This window comes from Cyclopterus lumpus, chromosome 1, assembly GCF_009769545.1.
Source record: "Cyclopterus lumpus isolate fCycLum1 chromosome 1, fCycLum1.pri, whole genome shotgun sequence".
NCBI classification, from domain to species: domain Eukaryota; kingdom Metazoa; phylum Chordata; class Actinopteri; order Perciformes; family Cyclopteridae; genus Cyclopterus; species Cyclopterus lumpus.
In genome coordinates, this window is record NC_046966.1 from 1,094,877 (window position 1) to 1,116,039 (window position 21,163).

The following is a 21,163-nucleotide window of genomic DNA, read 5'->3' on the forward strand; positions in this document are numbered from 1 at the left end:
CCTACACCAACAGAGAAAACAAAGCGTTGTGTTGGTTGAATTCAGTAATCAGTGATGTGAGCACCGTCCCTTATTTCCCCATTTTCACAGATATACTCACTGGCCACTTTATAAGGTACCCCTGTATAGTCAATCCAGTACAACAGCTCTGCCATTAATTATACTCTTCCAAAGCTTAGATATTTTCAGTTTATGTTGGCAGTGTTATAATGGTGATAATTCAACTTATTATTGAGGTCATAGTGTGTGCATGTTCAATTGTATGGAAAGGTGTTTCTAAAAGTGTGTCCACCCTGAGGGGGCAAAGTATAAGAAACATATAGACTAACAACGTTTATTTGCTAGAAAATAAGCATCTGCCCATATGGTGGTAGTGACACATTGTGTTCACAATAGGATCTGCATTTTAATAAAGGTATATAAATGAAGGTGTTAGGCCACGTGGATACTCCTGGGTGGTTGAGCTCTTTACAGCCAGTTCAACTCTGACCCTTAGACTGAAAGAGGGGAGAGACGGGATGACATGCAGCTAACTGTTCTATCTATCCAATGAAGACCTAATAGATCATAATGATCAATAATGATATGCGATTATACGTGACTTTAAAAATGTGTCTGTGTGTGTGTGTGTGTGTGTGTGTGTGTGTGTGTGTGTGTGTGTGTGTGTGTGCGTGTGTGCGTGTTTGCGTGTCTGTGTGTGTGTCCAGTACGGGGCAGGTGACAGGCCTCCAGAGGGGTCCAACCACAGAGAGGTGGGAGTACGACAGTCAGGGAAGAATCACTTCCAGAGTCTTTGCTGACGGAAAGACGTGGAGCTACACATACTTGGACAAGGTACAGGGTGACACATCACTAACTACAGTAGAAACAATGTACAACTAAAATCATTTGCTTTGGAGAGACTTTTACTTCTTTTACTTAGGCTTTAGTTATGAACATTTGTGTGAATGTATCACAGTGTTTTTTTTTAATTATTATTTTAATGAAGGATGAGACAAAAAAGTGTTATTACAGAATACTCAAGGAGAATCAAATATCACACACACGCTCACATACACCCAAGGAGGTACTGTGATAGATGCTACTCAACTAGCAGAGTACACACACACACAAACACACACAGTTATCTGTTTTTTTCCACATTCAAAGTATGGTTGCTGTGTTGCAATGAATTCTGGTCAAACTAAATAAGCAACTCTAATTGAGTCTTTCCCCCTATGTAGAATGTAGTCACAGAGTTACAGAGCTAAACCAGCAGCAACAATGACTACCTACAAAGCAGCCCTGAGAAAGGAGAGGAGAGGAGAAATGGCTTGTAATAGTTCAATAGGAACAAGTCACAGTCGTCAGATATGTGTGTTGCTTCCCTTCTCAGAGTACTGTGAGGTCTGGCCGTAGTTACACTTCTTTGAATTAGCGAATTGTCACTATTGTCAATCTGATCATGCCACGACGCACTTACTGTCAATTCTGTATGCGTCGAGACTGGATCTAGTCAGGATGTTGTATTTGTACCGATTGCAAAGCCCTCTGAGGAAAATGTGGGCCATACAAAATAAATATGATTTAATTAATTGGCTAACTTTGGGATGTGTTCAGCCAGACCACATGCCGAGGTGGCCTGACTCACACTGAGTTCTGATCCCAGTGAGTTTGTGCACAACGTGACAGCTCAATCTTGATCATTTATCAAAGTAGGTCTCCATCATCTTCCAGGAGTTCCTCTCCTCTCAGGAGCGAGAGCAGAAGGAAGAGAGGAGGGAAACTGGGACTGGAGCTCATCTGAGACTTGCTGTCTGAGTCCTGTTAAATTATTGCTGAACTCAACATTCCCTGGTTTTGCGTCTTCAAAATAAAAGGTTTTAAGTAACAAAACAGGGGACTTGTATTGTGAGGAATTGATAGGAACATATGTTTTGGAGGCTGCTGGGTTCAGACATAGAGCGGCTCATCCTGGCTCCTCCAGTCCATCGAAGGGTCCTTGCAATGATGACATGATGTGTTGTAAAGCGCTTTGAGTAGACTGGTAGGTCGCACTGAAGACACACACAGCTGATTATCAATCTGGCTCATCTTGTCACAACAGTTGAATTAGTGTAGCCACGGCCTTTGAGGGGTTGAGACCAACTGAGTCTAGACCAAACCAGACCAGTGTGAGTGCCACACTGGGGCAACATGTAGAACATGCCAACCATAGGTACTCTGACTGATCTGAAAGATCCAAATGAAAACACTCACAGTACACAAAAGAGGACAGCTGTTAACAGTAGCAAATATGTTGAAATTAGAAAAGAGTCAAGTTATTGGTTGTATTTGAAGGACATCATTAACAATGATTGTCACGTGTTACATAAATCCGACAATGCAGAGCTGATATCTCCGCAGTTGTCCTGAAATAACATCCCACCACTCGACAGCTCATGGCGTTGGTCATAAATTATAGCATGTTGCTTCCATACGGATACAGTTATGATGTTGAATGTGTGCATGATGAATTCAGCTTTTTGACACAAGAGGAGAAAGTGACAGCTGGAGGAAGTAAATGAAAAACAGGTGCAAGAGAAGATGAGAGCATGCACGGAGTGACACCTGGACTAATAGAATATGACTTATTTGCATTTTGGTGTGGTATATTTGTCACGCTCCCGTTAACACACAACTCAACAATATGGACTTTTTTTCTTTATTAGAAGAACATATGTACTGTATATCATCAAATGTTTATTATAAATAAATCCCATGCTGTCATATTCATTCACTTTTTCTACATATCATTTGAATTTGAATTTTGTTTTTGTATCTTATGGAAAAGGCATTAAGACAATGCTATATACCTGTTTACTCTTTTTTCTTCTGGCCCTGTTATTCATTTATTTCTCTCTCCTTATGTCTCTCAAACTATATTGCTGCTGTTTCCTTGTTTCCTTCATGTCTCTCTTCATCCACAATAGATGTTGTGTCTTTCCCTGTTTCAGTCTCTCTCTCTCTCTCTCTCTCTCATGCTTGGACTGAGCTCCACCATCCCTCGGTTCTTGTTTCCACAGTAGTAACGCTGTCTTTGCACACTCCCTGAAATATTCCTCTCTGTCTCTCTTTATCCATCTCTGTCTGTCATTCCTTTCTCTCAGCTTGCACAAACAAGCCCGTTGGTGTTCAGTGTCGGGCTCTGCCTGTCTGCCCCTCTGTCTTTGTGAGCACACACACAACAAGGGAGTGATTTATCCCTCGTGTCTCCTCCTCCTCGTACCATATTGTTTTTAACTCCTCTCTCTTGTCCTCCTTATGAGACAACATGGCTGGTTTTATTTGTATTTTATTTGTATTGTCTCTTCTCTTTGACTGACAATGTGAGTACTTTTTCAAGCTCTTCTCTTCTCCAAGTCACTCATCCATTCATGACCATTCAATGGCACTGTTTTAAATGGTACTGCTTTCCAAATTGAAAGTACACTGAGAGCTTATTGACTTGATTTTTAATCTATGTCCTCAACCTGTAAATTCCATTTGTATTGAAACGTAGTGAAAAGAGTCCATGCCAAATAGCTTTTAAATCCTGCACGCCAGATCTCTCCGTCGTGGCTCTGCCAGTTCCGCCTCATCTCGGCGTTGGGTTCCTGACCTGTAAACTAATGTGCCATGCAGCTTCGACCTGCGATGCGCCAACCGCCTGAAGATCTAGTCCAGCAGCTATTGAAAGCAAGAGAGTCTAAAAGAAATAACTCTTGAGATTAAATACGTTTTAACTGCTTAAATTTATGCTGCTGAACAGTGCATAAATGTTTGGAGCCAAATTTAAGTATAAACGTCCAACGTTAATCAATGATGTGACTCACTGATTCTACATGCAATTTAGTTTTAGTTCATCGTTATTCATTGTACTGTTCATTATATTCTTTATTCATCCTGTTCATTTGGTTTATTTGATCATTTAATTCATCTATTTTCTGTTTAGTAGTTTGGTTATATATTTAGTCAAATAGGTCCCCGTACATCTTGAGAAGAACTCCGTAGCAACCCTGAGATTAAGTTTTAATTGATTATTAGATTAGATTAGATATTTCTTTTATTCACCCCCATTTATTGAAGCAGCAGCTAACACATATACAATACAATAAAATAAAATAGCAGAGCATATTACATTTAAGAATTTAAATAATAAAGGAAATGTAAAAAGAATTTATAAAGTGACAGCAGAGCAAGGTTTATTGATGTACATTTGAGGAAGATCTGGCCAGAGGTGATTTATTATAAAGTATTATTATTACATTTTGAAGTTTTTCCTATTTTCAAAAAATTGGGTGGTGTCCAAAATGTAATCTACTGTTAAATTCTGTTAAACTAATGGTGGCTTATGGCGTAAGCGGAGTACCATCATTCTTTTGTACTGATTTATGGGTTCATAAAATGAATTAGTCAGCAATAATTTAACAGGACTCAGACAGCAAGTCTCAGATGAGCTCCAGTCCCAGTTTCCCTCCTCTCTTCCTTCTGCTCTCGCTCCTGAGAGGAGAGGAACTCCTGGAAGATGATGGAGACCTACTTTGATAAATGATCAAGATTGAGCTGTCACGTTGTGCACAAACTCACTGGGATCAGAACTCAGTGTGAGTCAGGCCACCTCGGCATGTGGTCTGGCTGAACACATCCCAAAGTTAGCTCGATCCAGTCTCAGAGCGTACAGACTTGAAAGTCAACAAAAGTCACATAGAGAAGAAAGTGTAAGTCTTGGACATGACTGGGTCTACTCTACAAGAATGATACTCGGCCTCAAGCTGCTTTCTGGCAACACACACTGCATGCCATGGTGCACAAAATACATAAAACGCGAATGCACAATAATTCATCAAATCATATCAAATGGCTGAGGAGGGTCCCAGAGGACTCCTGAAAGTGATGGTTGTCTTTGTTTAACTGTTGGAAATTGGTGTCACATTGTTCTCGCCTGTTCATTCAAACCCTGCCATGTCTGCTTATTATAGGAATTTGTTGGGCTTTGTTTGCTGGAGGTTGGTTGAACATACAGACCACAGCCTATTCACTCACTGCTTATTACCACAAATTGTTTCAGAACTGTCCTTGCTTTCTTTGTGCTCTTGCGCACAAAAGAACAATCACCCAGGCCAGACTCTGGCAGACCGAGCAACATACGAGTGCTTCTCAGTCAAATACAAATTATTATTTTCAGAATAACTAATAAGTAGAAAGCTAAACTACCAAGTTGAGTATTTCTTAACACGTGTAATTTGTTTTGATTAAGTACTTCACTTCCAGAGTATGCCATACTGTATTAGGTATATCATTATTATTATTTGTACTTGCAGTGCCTATAACAGAACTCAAACTACGACTGCATGAAAGTCTGATGTGCCACCACCTTAACCTTTAAGAGTACACTACCTCTTGCATTGGCATTGACCATTGTTGAACGTATTTGTGAGATACTGGGCTTCAGCACAATTATATTATTTTCAATAAGGATACAATTTAATGTTCATGTCTTTCTTCAGAAAGACATGAACATTAAATTGTATATCGTCCTTATTGAAAATTGACAGTGGCAGAAAGAGGAGGAAGGGGTGGTAGGGGGCGTTGTGGCACCAGTCTTAGCAAGAGTGAATCAACAGATTACTCCACCAGACTTCTTAATTTTCCACCACATTTTATAATGTTTGAATTTTGATTGGAAGTTTCCATTCAGCTGGTAGTCAAGCAGCTGGTGACGGTAAAGCATGATTGGATGACGTAGCTGAAGTTAGCGTTCCTTCAGAGCTCTGCCCAACCTAATGCAACGCTCCATTTCAGATGACCAACGAGTGACTGGATCCGGAGAGTATAGAACAACACAGATGCCTCATTTTCCACTCTTAGCTGCTCCAGTGGTAATGTCCCCAGAGGACTGCAAATAAAGCACTACTTAAAATGCAAGGCGAGCGGTCTCATTCTCATGCAGGTGGGATTTTGCATAAGTTCCAGTGGGACTAACTAACCCTAACCCCACCAGATGGCACATCAATATCAATATATTCATCTAATACAAGCTGATTGAAAGATGCAACTGATTCGCTCATTTATTTAGAATATGGATTGATGTGGATGTGCTCCGTGTCATTACATGTAGCTTAAGGTTCATGACAGAAACACCACTTTTACTTTGTGTGGGAGGAGCTTCATGTTTAAAACAAACCTCTGTCGTTAGATAGAGATTTGTGCCTCTCACCATAGTGCTTCGCTGGTATGGTGGAGACCAGTAAATACGTATAGAATTAGTTTTATATGGGATGTTCCACAATGTTGTGTAAATGCATCTCACCTGTGTATTAAATTGACCTTTCCGCTAGAGTGGTTATGCTAAAGATGGCTTCTGGCTGAAACACATTCATTAAACCAAAAAAAGACTGTTTCTCTGTGAGTGCCGGCGCTTTGTTTCTTCTGTCCTTGCCACTGCTGTGTGGGTGTCTCATTGTGCATGTTCTGATGTCTTTTACTGCTCTGATGACATGTTTGTTCTGCTCTCTCTCTAACAGTCCATGGTCTTGCTGCTGCACAGCCAGCACCAGTACATCTTTGACTATGACTCGGGGGACCGACTGTCAGCGGTCACCATGCCCAGCGTGGCTCGACACACCATGCAGACTATCAGATCCATAGGATACTACAGGAATATCTACAACCCCCCAGAGAGCAACGCCTCCGTCACTGTGGACTACTCTGAAGATGGACAGGTGTGTGTGTGTGTGTGTGTGTGTGTGTGTGTGTGTGTGTGTTTCCCATTATAATTCTAGCAGACATTGTAGCTCTACAGTATATTGATTTTGACTGTAACTCAATTCTGATAGGTTGGCTTACTTATAATGAATCTTTTGTCTCTTAAGGATATCATGTTCATGATATCAAAGGGGATCAGATTAGAATGCATGTGATTCAACGAGCCATTGCGATTTGACTCCACTTCCTCTGTCACATGCAGGCTCATTAGAATATATACATCCACAGCTTGACAACTACTTTTACAAAGGTGTACCATATTTTTCTCGCAAGCCAATCAGAGCAGATTGTGCTTTTGTTGGGATGTGGCCTTAAAGAGAAAGGCGCTAAAATGAGAGTGTTTCATACAGGTATATTTATAGAAAGACAGTATGAGAAGATGAATGTTCTTTAAACATTAAAGAATGTAAACATGTTCTGGTAGAAATCCAAAATACAAGCATGAACCTGAAAATGAGCGTGATATGTCCCTTATGGCTGATGTTCTTTTTCCTCTGTCTCTAGCTTCTCAGGGTTGCCCATCTGGGCACTGGCCGCCGCATACTCTACAAATATAGGAGACAGGTAGGGGACTTTCTGTTTTTACATATATGTATTGTCAAGTACAAGTTTATAACTAATACATACAAAGTTGTATATGTGTGTATGATCCAGTATCTTCCTTCTTTGCAATGTCAATTATTATTAAAATAATATGAAATAATTTAAATAGGAATTGAATATTTATTGCATAATTTGGACTATTAAAATAATTTATCATTTGTCCTTAAGTTGTTAATCATTATTTCCATATTAAGTCAACCCATATATGAATAGTTACCCAATACATTTGAATAATATTTATTTCTCCCCAAGAACCTGAACAGGATAATCAGATATATAATATAAATATATGATAAATGAAAAGAAGATCTATTTTTGCATCACATACTTGACAGTCATGGTAGAGAGAGCTCATCAGTACAGCCTAAACCATGAAGAAACAGAGTCAGGTGGACCCCAGGGTGGTGGTGCACAGCTGCAGCAGAGAATGAACAGGGACTTTGACAGCTTGAATAGACCACTCAAGTCAGTTGATGGCAGTCATTAAATGTAACTGATGTTGTTGCTGATCCCTGATGAATCGGATCTGATATTCTACATGCTGGGGAACACATACAGCTCTTTTTTACTTACCAGAACAAGCTGGCAGAGATCCTCTATGACTCAACGCGGGTCAGTTTCACATACGATGAGACCGCTGGTGTGCTTAAGACCGTCAACCTGCAGAGCGAAGGCTTCATCTGCTCCATCCGGTATCGCCAGATCGGCCCTCTTGTTGACCGGCAAATATTCCGCTTCAGCGAGGATGGGATGGTGAACGCACGCTTTGACTACACCTACGACAACAGCTTCAGAGTTACCAGCATGCAGGCTGTAATCAATGAGACACCACTGCCCATCGATCTCTATCAGTTTGATGATATATCTGGGAAGGTGGAGCAGTTCGGGAAGTTTGGAGTCATCTATTATGATATCAATCAGGTAAGACGGGATTGGTAGCATTCATTTGAATTGTCTTTAAATGATGGATAAGTAAGAAAAGGTACCTTATGAATCTAGATGAGGTGTATAAATCGTTGCGATTAGAGGTGATACTTCGATATTAATCTGGCATTTAAAGGCACAGAACATCATACATCCTCAATTTGGACGTTTAATTTAGGCGTTACCCAGAGCCCTCCACCTGCTGATTGGTGTGCGAGTCACACAGTGACATCACAGATAAAGCCTCAATTGTTTGACTTTACTTTTTCACCTCTCAAGGAGGACTGGGGTTGGAGATATGGCAAGAACAACATAACATTTTCTATGTCACTGATGATATGAAAGATCATATGAAATATTGTTTGACATCATTATTATTAAGAACAATCTTAAGTAAATGTACCATATTTGGTCAGATGGTTTACTCTGCAAACCAAACGTCAAAGACCTTAATAAATCCAATTGTACTGAGAGTTAGTGTAGTAACTCTCTTTTTAGTCAATTTTGTTTTTAGGCACTCAAATATTATCAACCAATCGAAATGGCGTAATCAGTGGTTATCACCACCATTCTAATGTTCAGACTGCACCTGTCAATTTGTAAAGTAAAAGTTAACGTTGTGAATAGAAACAAAATTATTATATGTTACAATACATTCAATGAATATGACAGGAATGTATGAATAATGAGTAGTAGGCATGGACCACGATCCAGATAACCAGGATACATGTAAACAGAAGAAGATAGGGAGGAGGGGCATCAGTAGGCCGGGCCCATGAGGCAGGAGGCCAGGCTAAGGGCAGGAGACAGGGGGCAGGGCCCAGGACAGCCACGACCAATGGAAACCTGTGAGGCGAGAAGGCACAAAGACTCCGGCGAAGAAGTAGAGGTGAATTCATCCATAAGCAGAGAGAGAAGAGGAGAGAGGAGCTCAGTGTATCCTAGGATGCCCCCGAGCAGGTTAGGCCTATAGCAGCACGAGTAGCCCCGCATTTAGTGAGCGCAGCTCTCTAGTGGGGCAATATGGTACTACAAGCTCCTTAAGATATGATGGTGCATCACCAATCAAGGCTTTGTAGGTGAGGAGAAGAATTTTAAATGTGATTCTTGATTTTACAGGGAGCCAGTGCAGAGCAGCTAATACAGGAGTAATGTGATCTCTTTTCTTAGTTTTTGTGAGTACACGAGCTGCAGCATTCTGGATCAACTGGAGGGATTTAAGAGACTTATTAGAGCAGCCTGATAATAAGGAGTTGCAGTAATCTAGTCTGGAAGTAACAAACACGTGAACCAGCTTTTCTGCATCTTTTTGAGACAAGATGTGTCTGATTTTTTAAATGTTACGTAGATGACAGTCCTTGAGATTTGTTTTACGTGGGAATTAAAGGACATAGTTAAAGGAATAGTAGCAGCCTTCCCAGTAAAAGGTGTAGCAGGCCCCTTCCAATCAGTATCTATGAGGCTCATAACAGCTGAACCATTCAGTCGGCTGACAGCATTCAAATCTGAGTGAATCAGAGATGCTTGATAAAAAGGCTTCAATTCCTCAAATACTGGTTGTCAAGTTGTGTGAGTCTGACAAAACCCTAAATGGCACTTGATTAGTGTTAATGTCCATGTCTTCTCTGGTCAGTCATGTATAGTTTCTCCCCCCCTCTCTCAGATCATCTCCACTGCAGTGATGACCTACACCAAACACTTCGACCAGCACGGCCGCATCAAGGAGATCCAGTATGAGATCTTCAGGTCTCTGATGTACTGGATCACCATTCAGTACGACAACATGGGCCGAGTCACCAAGCGGGAGATCAAGATTGGACCGTTCGCCAACACAACCAAATATGGTTACGAGTATGACGTTGACGGGCAGCTGCAGACGGTCTCCCTCAATGAGAAGATGATGTGGAGGTAGGGTCATAAGATTAAACGAAGAAAAGCCCCATCATTTGATGACGCCAGAAGTTAATAGTATAATGTTCTGCCCTTCCAGGTATAATTATGACCTGAATGGGAATCTGCATTTGCTGAACCCGGGCAACAGTGGTCGGTTGACCCCTCTACGCTACGACCTGAGGGACAGAATCACTCGTCTGGGAGATGTTCAGTACAGACTGGATGAAGACGGTTTCCTCAAACAGAGAGGAGCCGAGATATTTGAATACAACTCCAAAGGTGAGAGTCGTTATAGTAATATAAAAACCCGGTCACACCAGAAAGTGACTCGGAGAAGTCGATGTGTGCGTCGTAACTACGAGCTGTGCTAGAAGCTTGGTGACGGAGTGACTAATAGCATGGCTTTTTGGTGAATATGTACCAGCTGGGAACAGATAGTACAATCATGCTCACAATAGCTCTCTGAGGTAGCTAGCTTGCTGACTACCTGTTATTAAGCGTGGGAGCTTGGTTGCTGAGGGTTAAATACAAGCAACGCAGCTCCTCCTTTTTTTCTGCTCTTCGGCTCTCCATTTTCATCCAAGGTCAGCACATTACATTACATTTCATGTCATTTAGCTGACGCTTTTATCCAAAGCGACTTACAATAAGTGCATTAAACCATGAGTCCAAACTCAGAACAACAAGAATCAAGCAAGTACAATTTCTTCAATAACGTTAAACTACAGAGTACTATCAGTAAGAGACATTTAAGTGCTACTAAAGTGCTAAACTACAAAGTGCTATCGGTAAGGGACATTTAAGTGCTACTAGAGTACTACCACGGCTCTACCTTCCCTATTCAAGATATAGTCGAAAAAGATGTGTTTTTAGTTTGCGACGGAAGATGTAGAGACTTTCTACTGTCCTGATGTCAATGGGGAGCTCGTTCCTGTCGAGACAGTTTTATTATGAATCCCACTGCAAGACCCGCCCTGTGTAGCTGGTTGAGGCAGAGACGATAGGATCTGAACATATCAGGTTACCAGTACCTTGGCGACCCTGGACGCATAGCCAATCTTAGCACAGCGTGTTATTGGTCAACAGCACAAACTCATGTGTCAAAGCTTACTTGGCCTATGATCCAGGTCATTTCAATTAAATTAATTAGCTTTGTTGCAAAATGTGTTCTTTTAAATACTGGTGTGGCAGAGCCTTGACCTTAGTTTTTTTTTTTTCTAAAATCACACTGAAATTAATACTTCTAATGTTGTCTCGTTATTCTTCACATCCTTTTTTCTTTTTTTCTATCGTCTTTGATGCAGGTCTTCTAGTTCGTGTCTACAGTAAAGCGTCCAGCTGGACCATCCAGTACCGTTATGACGGTTTGGGTCGGCGGGTGGCTTCTAGAAACAGTCTGGGCCAACACCTGCAGTTCTTCTACGCTGACCTAAACTACCCCACCAGGATCACCCACGTCTATAACCACTCCAGCTCCGAGATCACGTCCTTTTACTACGATCTGCAGGTAGTCATTCTGGATGTGTTGATATTATTGCTTGAATACTCTAGTTGGTCAAATTTGAGAAGGAAAGTACAGACAACTTCTTTTACCAAACTCAAATATTCTCCAGTAGATGGGGAAGTTATGCAGCATGTGGAGGAGTCTTGTTCTCTCTGAACAGACCTCCCACTCACTGCTATAAGTCAGTGTTTTTACTCTCAACTTTTGATAGTCCGTGTGGCGCAGGTTTCCCTCCAGTGACCATAGGGAAAACACGGTGAATGTGCAGCATCTCAATTAGAGAGGAGGTGATGGTTCTCTCTGTAGCAGCACCACTTTATCACATACAAATACTTTGAATGCTTCACAGGTTAGGGAATCTGTAACAGTGTTTTATTGTTATGAATACAGTTACCCACACCTACAATAATTCCTAATAATGGTGACGCCATTATTTATAGCCCTCCTGTTGCCACGTGGAGTTCTAATCACAACAGCAAGTCCATTTACCATTATATTCATAATGTGTTTAATTGCTATGTTTATTGTGGCACAGGGCCATGTGTTTGCTATGGAGATCAGCAGTGGAGAGGAGTTTTACATTGCATGTGACAACACCGGGACCCCTCTGGCTGTCTTCAGCAACAACGGACTGTTGCTTAAACAGGTATGTGAATGTGTGTGAGTGTATTTTGTGTATCCGTTAATGAAATGGTTTTGTGTCTCCAAATCAGATCATAAATCTGCGTGTGTGTGTGTGTGCAGGTGCAGTATACGGCGTACGGGGAGGTTTACTTTGATTCCAACCCAGACTTTGTGCTGGTGATTGGTTTCCATGGAGGCCTGTATGATCCTCTGACACGACTGCTGCACTTTGGAGACCGAGACTACGACATCCCAGCTGGAAGGTATCACTCCTTTTACAGTCCAAGTGTGAGAGGTTATTCTCTACAACAGGACGCTATTGTTTTGTCATTGTCACATCTGATAACACATGTGTGTGTGTGTGTGTGTGTGTGTGTGTGTGTTTCTTTACAAAGGTGGACCACTCCTGACATCAGCACATGGTCACGTGTTGGTAAAGACCCCAAACCCTTCAACCTCTACATGTTCCGAGGCAACAACCCCATCAGCAAGATTCATCAGGTCAAAGAATATGTCACAGGTAACAAGGAAATATTGACAGAAAATAAGCACTTAAGAGAGGGATTGGACTTTTTAGGTCTAGATGTTCCGTGAGAATAAAGTGGAACTGTAGTTTTTATTGGTTTCAAACCAGGTGCTATAAAAGAACAGCTGTCATGCAAAGTTCAATTCTGGGTCTTCTATTCAATATAGTTAATACTTTTAATTTATATAAACACAGTAAATGTAGGAACTAAAAACATGTTTAAGCCAGATGTTTTTAAATACACACAGTCATTCTTTCATTTGTTTGTGGAAGAAAATTGTGACAACATGCTAGCATTACTTCATTATGTATACAGGTTTTTATGTTGGAATTCATCAGCCTGAATAGTGAAGTGAGGGTTTTTTATGAATTCTCAGAAATGCAGGCTAAAACACACACTATACTTTTCCTTCATTGCCCAACACTATCTGAAAGTTATGTTTGGTGAAAGTGAACAGTGTGGTGAAATATGTCTGGTGCAACATGCCATGAAGTGATACAGAATTTGAGTTTTTCTATCATAGAAAGGGTACCTCGCTATCGTGACAAAGAGGAAGTATTTGTCAGCCTGAACAATGTTCAGGCTGACAAATGTTCCCTGAGTGATGTTACGGCACTATATGTACTGACAGCCTGGAACGTCCTGAACACGAAACATGAACATAAGAAAAGAGAAAATCAGGACAGAGGGCATGAAGAGACCCAGCTGCACACTTCTATTTAATTCAATTCAATTCAGTTTATTTTGTATAGCCCAATATCACAAATTACAAATTTGCCTCAGAGGGCTTTACAATCTGTACACATACGACATCCCTGACCTTTGACCTCACATCGGATCAGGAAAAACTCCCCAAAAATAAAAAAAGGGAAGAAACCTTCAGGAGAGCAACAGAGGAGGATCCCTCTCCCCGGATGGGCAGATGAATAGATGTCATGTGACCAGATGAACAGAGTTACAGAGTTACATAAACACATTACATGAATATGACAATGTATGAATGGAACTCCAATCCATGAAACAGAAGGAGGTAGAGAGGAGGGGGGGCGGGGCATCAGCAGGGCCAATGCGGGAGGCCGGCTCACCAGGCATCAGACACCTCCAGGTCCAATGGACCCTCTGAGACGTGAAGTCACAACGACTCTGGGGAGGAAGCAGAGTTAATAAGGTGCAATGGAGAGATGTAAATTCATCCATAAGGAGAGAGAGAAGAGGAGATAGGTGCTCAGTGTATCCTAAAACATCCCCCAGCAGCCTATAAGCCTATAGCAGCATATCTAGGGGCTGGACCAGGGCAAACCTGATTCAGCCCTAACTATAAGCACTATCAAACAGGAAAGTCTTAAGTCTATTCTTAAATGAGGTGACTGTGTCTGCGTCCAGGACTGAAAGTGGAAGCTGGTTCCATAAAAGAGGAGCTTGATAACTGAAGGCTCTGGCTCCCATCCTACTTTTTAGGACTCTAGGAACCACGAGTAGCCCCACATTTAGTGAGCGCAGCTCTCTAGTGGGGCAATATGGTACTACAAGCTCCTTAAGATATGATGGTGCATCACCAATCAAGGCTTTGTAGGTGAGGAGAATCATTTTAAATGTGATTCTTGATTTTACAGGGAGCCAGTGCAGAGCAGCTAATACAGGAGTCATGTGATCTCTTTTCTTAGTTTTTGTGAGTACACGAGCTGCAGCATTCTGGATCAACTGGAGGGATTTAAGAGATTTATTAGAGCAGCCTGATAATAAGGAGTTGCAGTAATCTAGTCTGGAAGTAACAAACGCATCTTTTTGAGACCAGATGTGCCTGATTTTTGAAATGTTACGTAGATGAAAAAATGCAATCCTTGAGATTTGCTTAACGTGGGAGTTAAAGGACAAGTCTCTATCAAAGATAACGCCTAGATTCTTTACAGTGGTGTTGGATGCCAGGGAAATGCCATCTACAGAAACCACATCACCAGATAATTGATCTCTGAGGTGTTCAGGGCCCAGTAAAATAACTTCAGTTTTGTCTGAGTTTAACATCAGGAAGTTGCAGGTCATCCATGTTTTTATGTCTTTAAGACATTCTTGAATTTTAGCGAGCTGGTTGGTCTCCTCTAGTTTGATCGATAGATATAATTGAGTATCATCTGCATAACAATGAAAGTTTATGGAGTGTTTCCTGATAATGTTGCCCAAAGGAAGCATATATAAGGTAAATAAAATTGGTCCAAGCACAGAACCTTGTGGTCATAGTGAAGATTTATATTTGATCAGTCTATACGTTATTTCTTAGGAACATGCTGCATATTATACCCTTTATAAGGGTTTATAAAGTATAATAAGAAGGCACGGGAAATATACAAAGGAGTCTCTATTGAGGGAAAATCATCTTTGCAACGTGCTCAAATTCTTTTATTTTTCTCTTTTCCACATCCACTGCTCTGTTTCTCTGTAGATGTCAATATCTGGTTGGTCACATTTGGCTTCCATCTCCACAACGCCATCCCAGGGTTCCCCATTCCCAAGTTTGACCTGACCCAACCGTCACTGGAGATGAAGAAGAGCCAGCTGTGGGACGACCTGCCTGTATGTGCCCTGAGTACTTTTCGATAGAAAGGCTAGAAGGCCTCAGAGCAGCTGTATTAGCAGACGGCTGAACTCATCATGCACTGCATAAACCTTCCAGCATTCTAATAATGTGATCATGACTCTATTATTCTAACATTATTGCTATTATTTTAACTAATTTATTTTCCCTACAATGGTGTAGCAGCATACATGTGTTAGCAATATATAGAGAAAAAAAGGAATACTAAAAATGACTACACATATAGTTTACAGATATCATAAATGTATACTGCACTATTAAGAAATTAACATTAGGAAAGAAAAGTTAACTTTATACATGCAAAAGAAAAACAATGGAGAAGAAAAGTCATGGAACAAATGACATAACTAGATTAGATTAGACAAGATATTACTTTATTAATCCCCAGGGGGAAATTTCTTTGAAGCAGCAGCAAACATGTTTACAATATAATACAATACAATTAAACAAAATAGAATAGCAGGGTAGGACATATTACATTAAAGAATTTAATTTAAAGGAAATGAAAATGTAAAAATAAAATAAAAATGAAAGTGTATTTAGTGTATCTAAGTGTATATAAAGGGAAAGCAGTGCAAGGTTTATTGATGTTCAATTTGAGGAGGATATAAACAAAGAAGTTAAAAATGAGAGAGTGAAAATGTGAAGAAATCCAGATACAACCTGATTTCATAGAGAAAAGAAAATAAGGAAACGGGGAGGACATGGAGTGAGAATTATGAGGAGAAGACAATAAAGAGTCCTCCAATGAAACCAATCGCTCATCGCTTCTCTGCTCCTTCCTCTTACTGTTACGGTTGCTATTAATACACTTGTTTATGAATAGGGTATCAGGAAGTCACTCTTCTTTCACAAAGAGAGAGAGACTGCTAATATTCAGTGAAATAAAGATGGCAACATGAACACTGCTTAATGAAGACAGAGTGAGGGGGGAAAGGATGTGTTAATGTACTGGACGTATTACATGTTGATCGGCCAGTTGTACATCCAGAAGAATAATGACACACATACATGGGTCATCACTTGTTTGTGTGTGTTTATAAATATCATATCAGCGAGCAAATGCAATATTAAAATTGAAAAAGACATAAGTGACAGTAGAGATACAAAGATACAGCCAGACGTCTCATTTTCTCCCCCAGTCCTTGGGAGGAAGAATCAAAATGTAATACACATACAATCACATAACAATAACATTATTGGCAGGTAGTATGAAAAGTAATACAGAACAAACAATGTATAGCCTGTAGCTCGAGAACATAAGAATATCCATCACTTTACCACGATGCCATGTAATCACTGTTCTTTTTCAGTGCATCTAATCTTTGCCCTAACTTCCTACTCGAATCAAACATGATTTAGCAAATAGAAAAGCATAATAATTATAGAACGTTATGGACTATTCTTGAGACAATTACTCTGAATCTGTTCTGCAACACAAAATGATATCAAAAAACTGTTTATGGTGTAAAAAAGGTTAGGGACCCCGATATTCTTCAGCTTTCTCAAATCAAACAACATAATATCACCCGTGTAAATGTGATGGATAAAAACATAAAACTTAAAGGGCCCCATAGAGAGCACACTCTTGCTTTTCCTTCACTTGTGTGTCGTCAGAGCTGCAGCTCGAAATCTGCTCCCAACTGGCGGCGTTGTTGGAAAAGCTCCAAGTATCCAATTTAGCACCTTTATTGTCAAAATATCCATACCAAACATGTTTCCATTTAGTCTTAGTCTTTAGTTCTTTTAAAGAGTGTGTAATGAACTTCTGATGTGTTAATGCAGCACATTAAGTCCAACGGTGCTGCTCTCGCCCTCAGTCTATCTCAGGTGTCCAGCAGGAGGTGACTCGCCAGTCTCAGGCCTTCCTGTCCTTTGAGCGCATGCCAGAGATCCAGCTCAGCCGGCGGCATCCAGACCACGCCAAACCCTGGTTGTGGTTCTCCACTGTGAAGTCTCTGATCGGCAAGGGAGTGATGCTCGCCGTGATCCAAGGCCGCGTGGTCACCAACGCCCTCAACATTGCCAATGAGGACTGCATCAAACTGGCTGCAGTGCTAAACAATGCATTTTACCTTGAAGACCTACATTACACAGTGGAGGGACGAGACACGCACTACTTCATCAAGACCAGCCTGCCGGAGAACGACCTCAGCGCGCTGCGGCTCACCTCAGGCAGGAAATCTCTGGAAAACGGTGTGAACGTCACAGTGTCCCAGTCGACAACAGTGATGAACGGGAGAACGCGGCGCTTCGCTGACGTGGAGTTGCAGTACGGCGCCCTGGTGCTCCACGTGCGATACGGGACGACATTGGATGAAGAGAAGGCGCGAATCCTGGAGCACGCCAGGCAGAGGGCGCTGGCGAGCGCCTGGGCCCGCGAACAGCAACGGGTGAGAGACGGGGAGGAAGGAGTTCGGCTGTGGACGGAGGGAGAGAAGAGGCAGCTGCTGAGCAGCGGGAAGGTTTTGGGTTACGATGGCTACTATGTGTTGTCCATAGAGCAGTATCCCGAGCTAGCCGACAGCGCTAACAACATGCAGTTCCTACGGCAGAGTGAGATAGGGAGGAGGTAACACGGCACCAACAAACGGCTCATTTCTACTCTGACTGTCAAAGACTAACAACGAGTTCAGTTTTAACACAAAGTGGATGTCACAGGTTGAACTAACCTGCGACTCAAAAGTAGCCACTGAAGAGACCCTATGTTTGCAATTAGTTTTATTCTGAGAAGTAGGATTTATAGTGAACGATCACTTAAATGACCCCAAACACAAACTGCAGTTGTGATGGTTAAAAACAATCTTCATGCGCCTGCAACAAGGTTTAGTCTTTGGACCAATGCCTTTTCTCTCTCTTTTCTATCTATACTTTCTTTCTTTCACCCTGTTGTCTGCCTTTTAACAGCCTGCACGCATGCCCCTCCCCCTCTCTCTGGTAGGCGGGGCTAACCTGAGTGCTATAATCGTGTGCTATCTGGCTGTGAAACAGTGGGGTGTAGAGCCTGGTTCGAACAGCCGAGCATTTAGACAGTTGTAAACTGTCAGAGCGGTCGCCATAACAAATGTCTGGATCCCTCACAGATGTTGCAGGTATCATATCTGTGCGGGTCACTCTGGGTTATAGACCCCCATGAGCCGTCGGATCTATTGTCTCCATGGCTGCAGAGGAACTGGAACTGTAGTGGACTCTCTCTGAGGGAGAGGGGCACAAAAAAGGACTACAATTTGTACGAGGGACAACAAAAAAAGACTTTATTTTTTGTTTGGATTTTTTTTTTTTTTATATATATATATATATATATAAACTTGCATTTGCTTCAGACAAAAAGGGGATACAAAAATGAACAAAAATACATTTACATACTATTACCTATATCACTATTACTACTATTATCACACCACCACCACCGGAATGGACCATGATCTGAACTAAACAAAACTTTGAGTTGTGTTTCTGTTTCCTTCTTATCTATTATGTGTTTGACAGTTCTCAAACCTCCATCTCATCCCCGTCCTTCTACAAGTCTATAACATTGTACAGTGTCAGACTCCGATCAACAGGTCTGTGAGGAAACTTCGGGTTCTGGGAGGACCAAGTGGGCTCACCGGTCCGGTTAAACACTGGTCCCCTGTCAGCCCAGGAGCCCTTCACTTCTGCTAATTGTGACTCATAATGCATAGACCATGTGCTTTTATCGGTCAACGGTAGTAGTATTGCTTGCAATAGAAACATGTTGTCATGGCTTTGGGGGGGCTGGGTTGCTTTGAGTAGTAACTAATCGTTGCTTCTCTCCTCGTTTTTTGCTTGTTTCTCCTTAAAGGGACAGTGCATCGCCATCAGTGACTTTAATGAGTAACAGTAATAGATCAAAAATCGATGTGGATGTTTTCTCATTGATTGTGGGTCTCTGTACTCTCATAGAGGAGTTTTCTTTGTGTCTGTGTGTGTTTACAAGGTTGGGAAGGCATCTTAAATCTTTTTAAGGAAAGAACAGGAACTTTACACAGAGTGTTACGTCATATGCTACCAATCTTTTTTCAGAGACAAGTTGACAATGTTTTATGGGTTGATCTTTTTTATTTTGAAGGTTGAGAAATTCCACTTATCCGTACATCAATATTAGTCTCAGACAAAGTAATTTATGTACAGTGTTTCTACGGTAAAGAATAAAACTCCTTAAAACTATTGTGTTTCTTTTTACTGTGTTGTACATTTGCAAACTGAATGAAAAGCTGACATGAATGTGTTCCATGCAGCTTTGTGATATTGTTATTGAGTACAGATATAAAATAGTCGTCAAAACACAAATGAAATTGAAAAGGCTTAATTTTCTTCAAAGACTCAGGAGCCCTGCCTGTCCCGAGTGTCTCATCACACTCTTTTCACCAAAATGAGCTCCTACATGCAGGTTTCTTAAAACACGGGAAACCTCGCTAAAAGTAGGCGATATTGAGTTTTTATATCCCTTATTTATCCAGTTTCTCTGGCAAACTCGAAAGGTCCAACAAAGACTGTTTTGATTTGAGTTTGAAGTGTGCGAGGTAGCTTTGAGGAGTAAAATGAATTGTATGTTTTGTACGTTAATACATTATAATGAATCTCTTTTGATAATATTCATTGTATATTCACCTTTAAGCACGTCACATACAGAGACTGTATATGAGAAGGGGACTGCGTTTTTGAAGCCTTGAGTTTGGAATTGTGTCCGTCGCCATCTTGGTTTTTTGCAACCAGTGAATGGAAGTGACCGCATTCTGACTGCCTAGGAGTGACTTACACGTCTCTGGTCAATCACAAGGTAGCTAAAGCATATGCTTATTAGACCATAATTCCAAAAAACTTGGCAGAGTTAAGGCAGAAATGAGTCACTCAGATCAGCTGATGATCAGTGGATTCTTCCAGCAGGCAGCAGTTAACCACCAGTGTGTCTATGATGAACCAGGCATGGTTAAATGCCTCAACTTATATTTTAGTCACAGACACACACACAGAAAAGTGCTGTGCTACATTTGTGTTTTGATTTGACTTTGATAATATCTGGTAATTGAAGAAACTGTATTGAGCTCTCATGCGGCACACATGGGGGGAAGGTTGTGCTCTTTCTGTTCGTTTCTCTGGTTCTTGCTTGAACTTGGTAACAAGACACTGATTCAGGATGAGACTGTTGTGCTCTCTCTCAGCAGTGGCCTTTTCTCATTTAGGTTATGTCAACAAGGATATTCTTATTCACATAAGATCATTTATCTCTTGTATGGTTTCTCCGACTGCATTGAGGACAGCAGTGGCCTGGCGGACTTGTCACAGGATGGTTGCTGGTTTGGACCCCTGAATGAGTAAAACGAGTACAGATGTGGTACAGATCACAGCTAATCATAATGGGAGCACAATTAACTGTAGCATCCCAAGGTATCACAGGAAATGGTTATAGTTTCCCAATAGACAGAATGTCAAAGATAATGACACTTTTCTCAAACAGACATTTCAATCTTCCTCAGGTCTACAAACCAACAAGTAAACATCTTCTTATTCATGTCAGCAATAGGCGCATCAAGTCAGTATCAGAATTGTGTGAAGTGTGTGAAGACGTGCAAGGAATTCTTTGTGGCTTTCACAAACTTTTACTTACACAGAAAAAGACATTCAGCTAAACAAAGCAAGCTACCATGACTATTATTCTTATTCTTATAATTAGTTCCATTGCTTTTACTATTAACAATACCAATATTGCTT

General features: G+C 41.1%; 1 protein-coding gene across 1 annotated transcript in view; it reads left to right on the top strand.

The window, feature by feature from the left end:
• The window catches only part of tenm3 (teneurin transmembrane protein 3), a 97,440-nt gene extending 77,842 nt beyond the window's left edge, over positions 1 to 19,598 (top strand). Inside the window, exons 33-44 of the mRNA XM_034529321.1 lie at positions 708 to 834; positions 6,525 to 6,722; positions 7,270 to 7,329; positions 7,945 to 8,289; positions 9,956 to 10,200; positions 10,283 to 10,464; positions 11,490 to 11,692; positions 12,225 to 12,335; positions 12,434 to 12,576; positions 12,709 to 12,833; positions 15,278 to 15,408; positions 17,251 to 19,598. Of these exons, the coding sequence (XP_034385212.1) occupies positions 708 to 834; positions 6,525 to 6,722; positions 7,270 to 7,329; positions 7,945 to 8,289; positions 9,956 to 10,200; positions 10,283 to 10,464; positions 11,490 to 11,692; positions 12,225 to 12,335; positions 12,434 to 12,576; positions 12,709 to 12,833; positions 15,278 to 15,408; positions 17,251 to 18,006 (2,626 nt within the window). The 3' untranslated portion in view covers positions 18,007 to 19,598. The remainder of the gene's footprint in view (positions 1 to 707; positions 835 to 6,524; positions 6,723 to 7,269; positions 7,330 to 7,944; positions 8,290 to 9,955; positions 10,201 to 10,282; positions 10,465 to 11,489; positions 11,693 to 12,224; positions 12,336 to 12,433; positions 12,577 to 12,708; positions 12,834 to 15,277; positions 15,409 to 17,250) is intronic.
• The last annotated feature ends 1,565 nt before the right edge of the window (positions 19,599 to 21,163 follow it).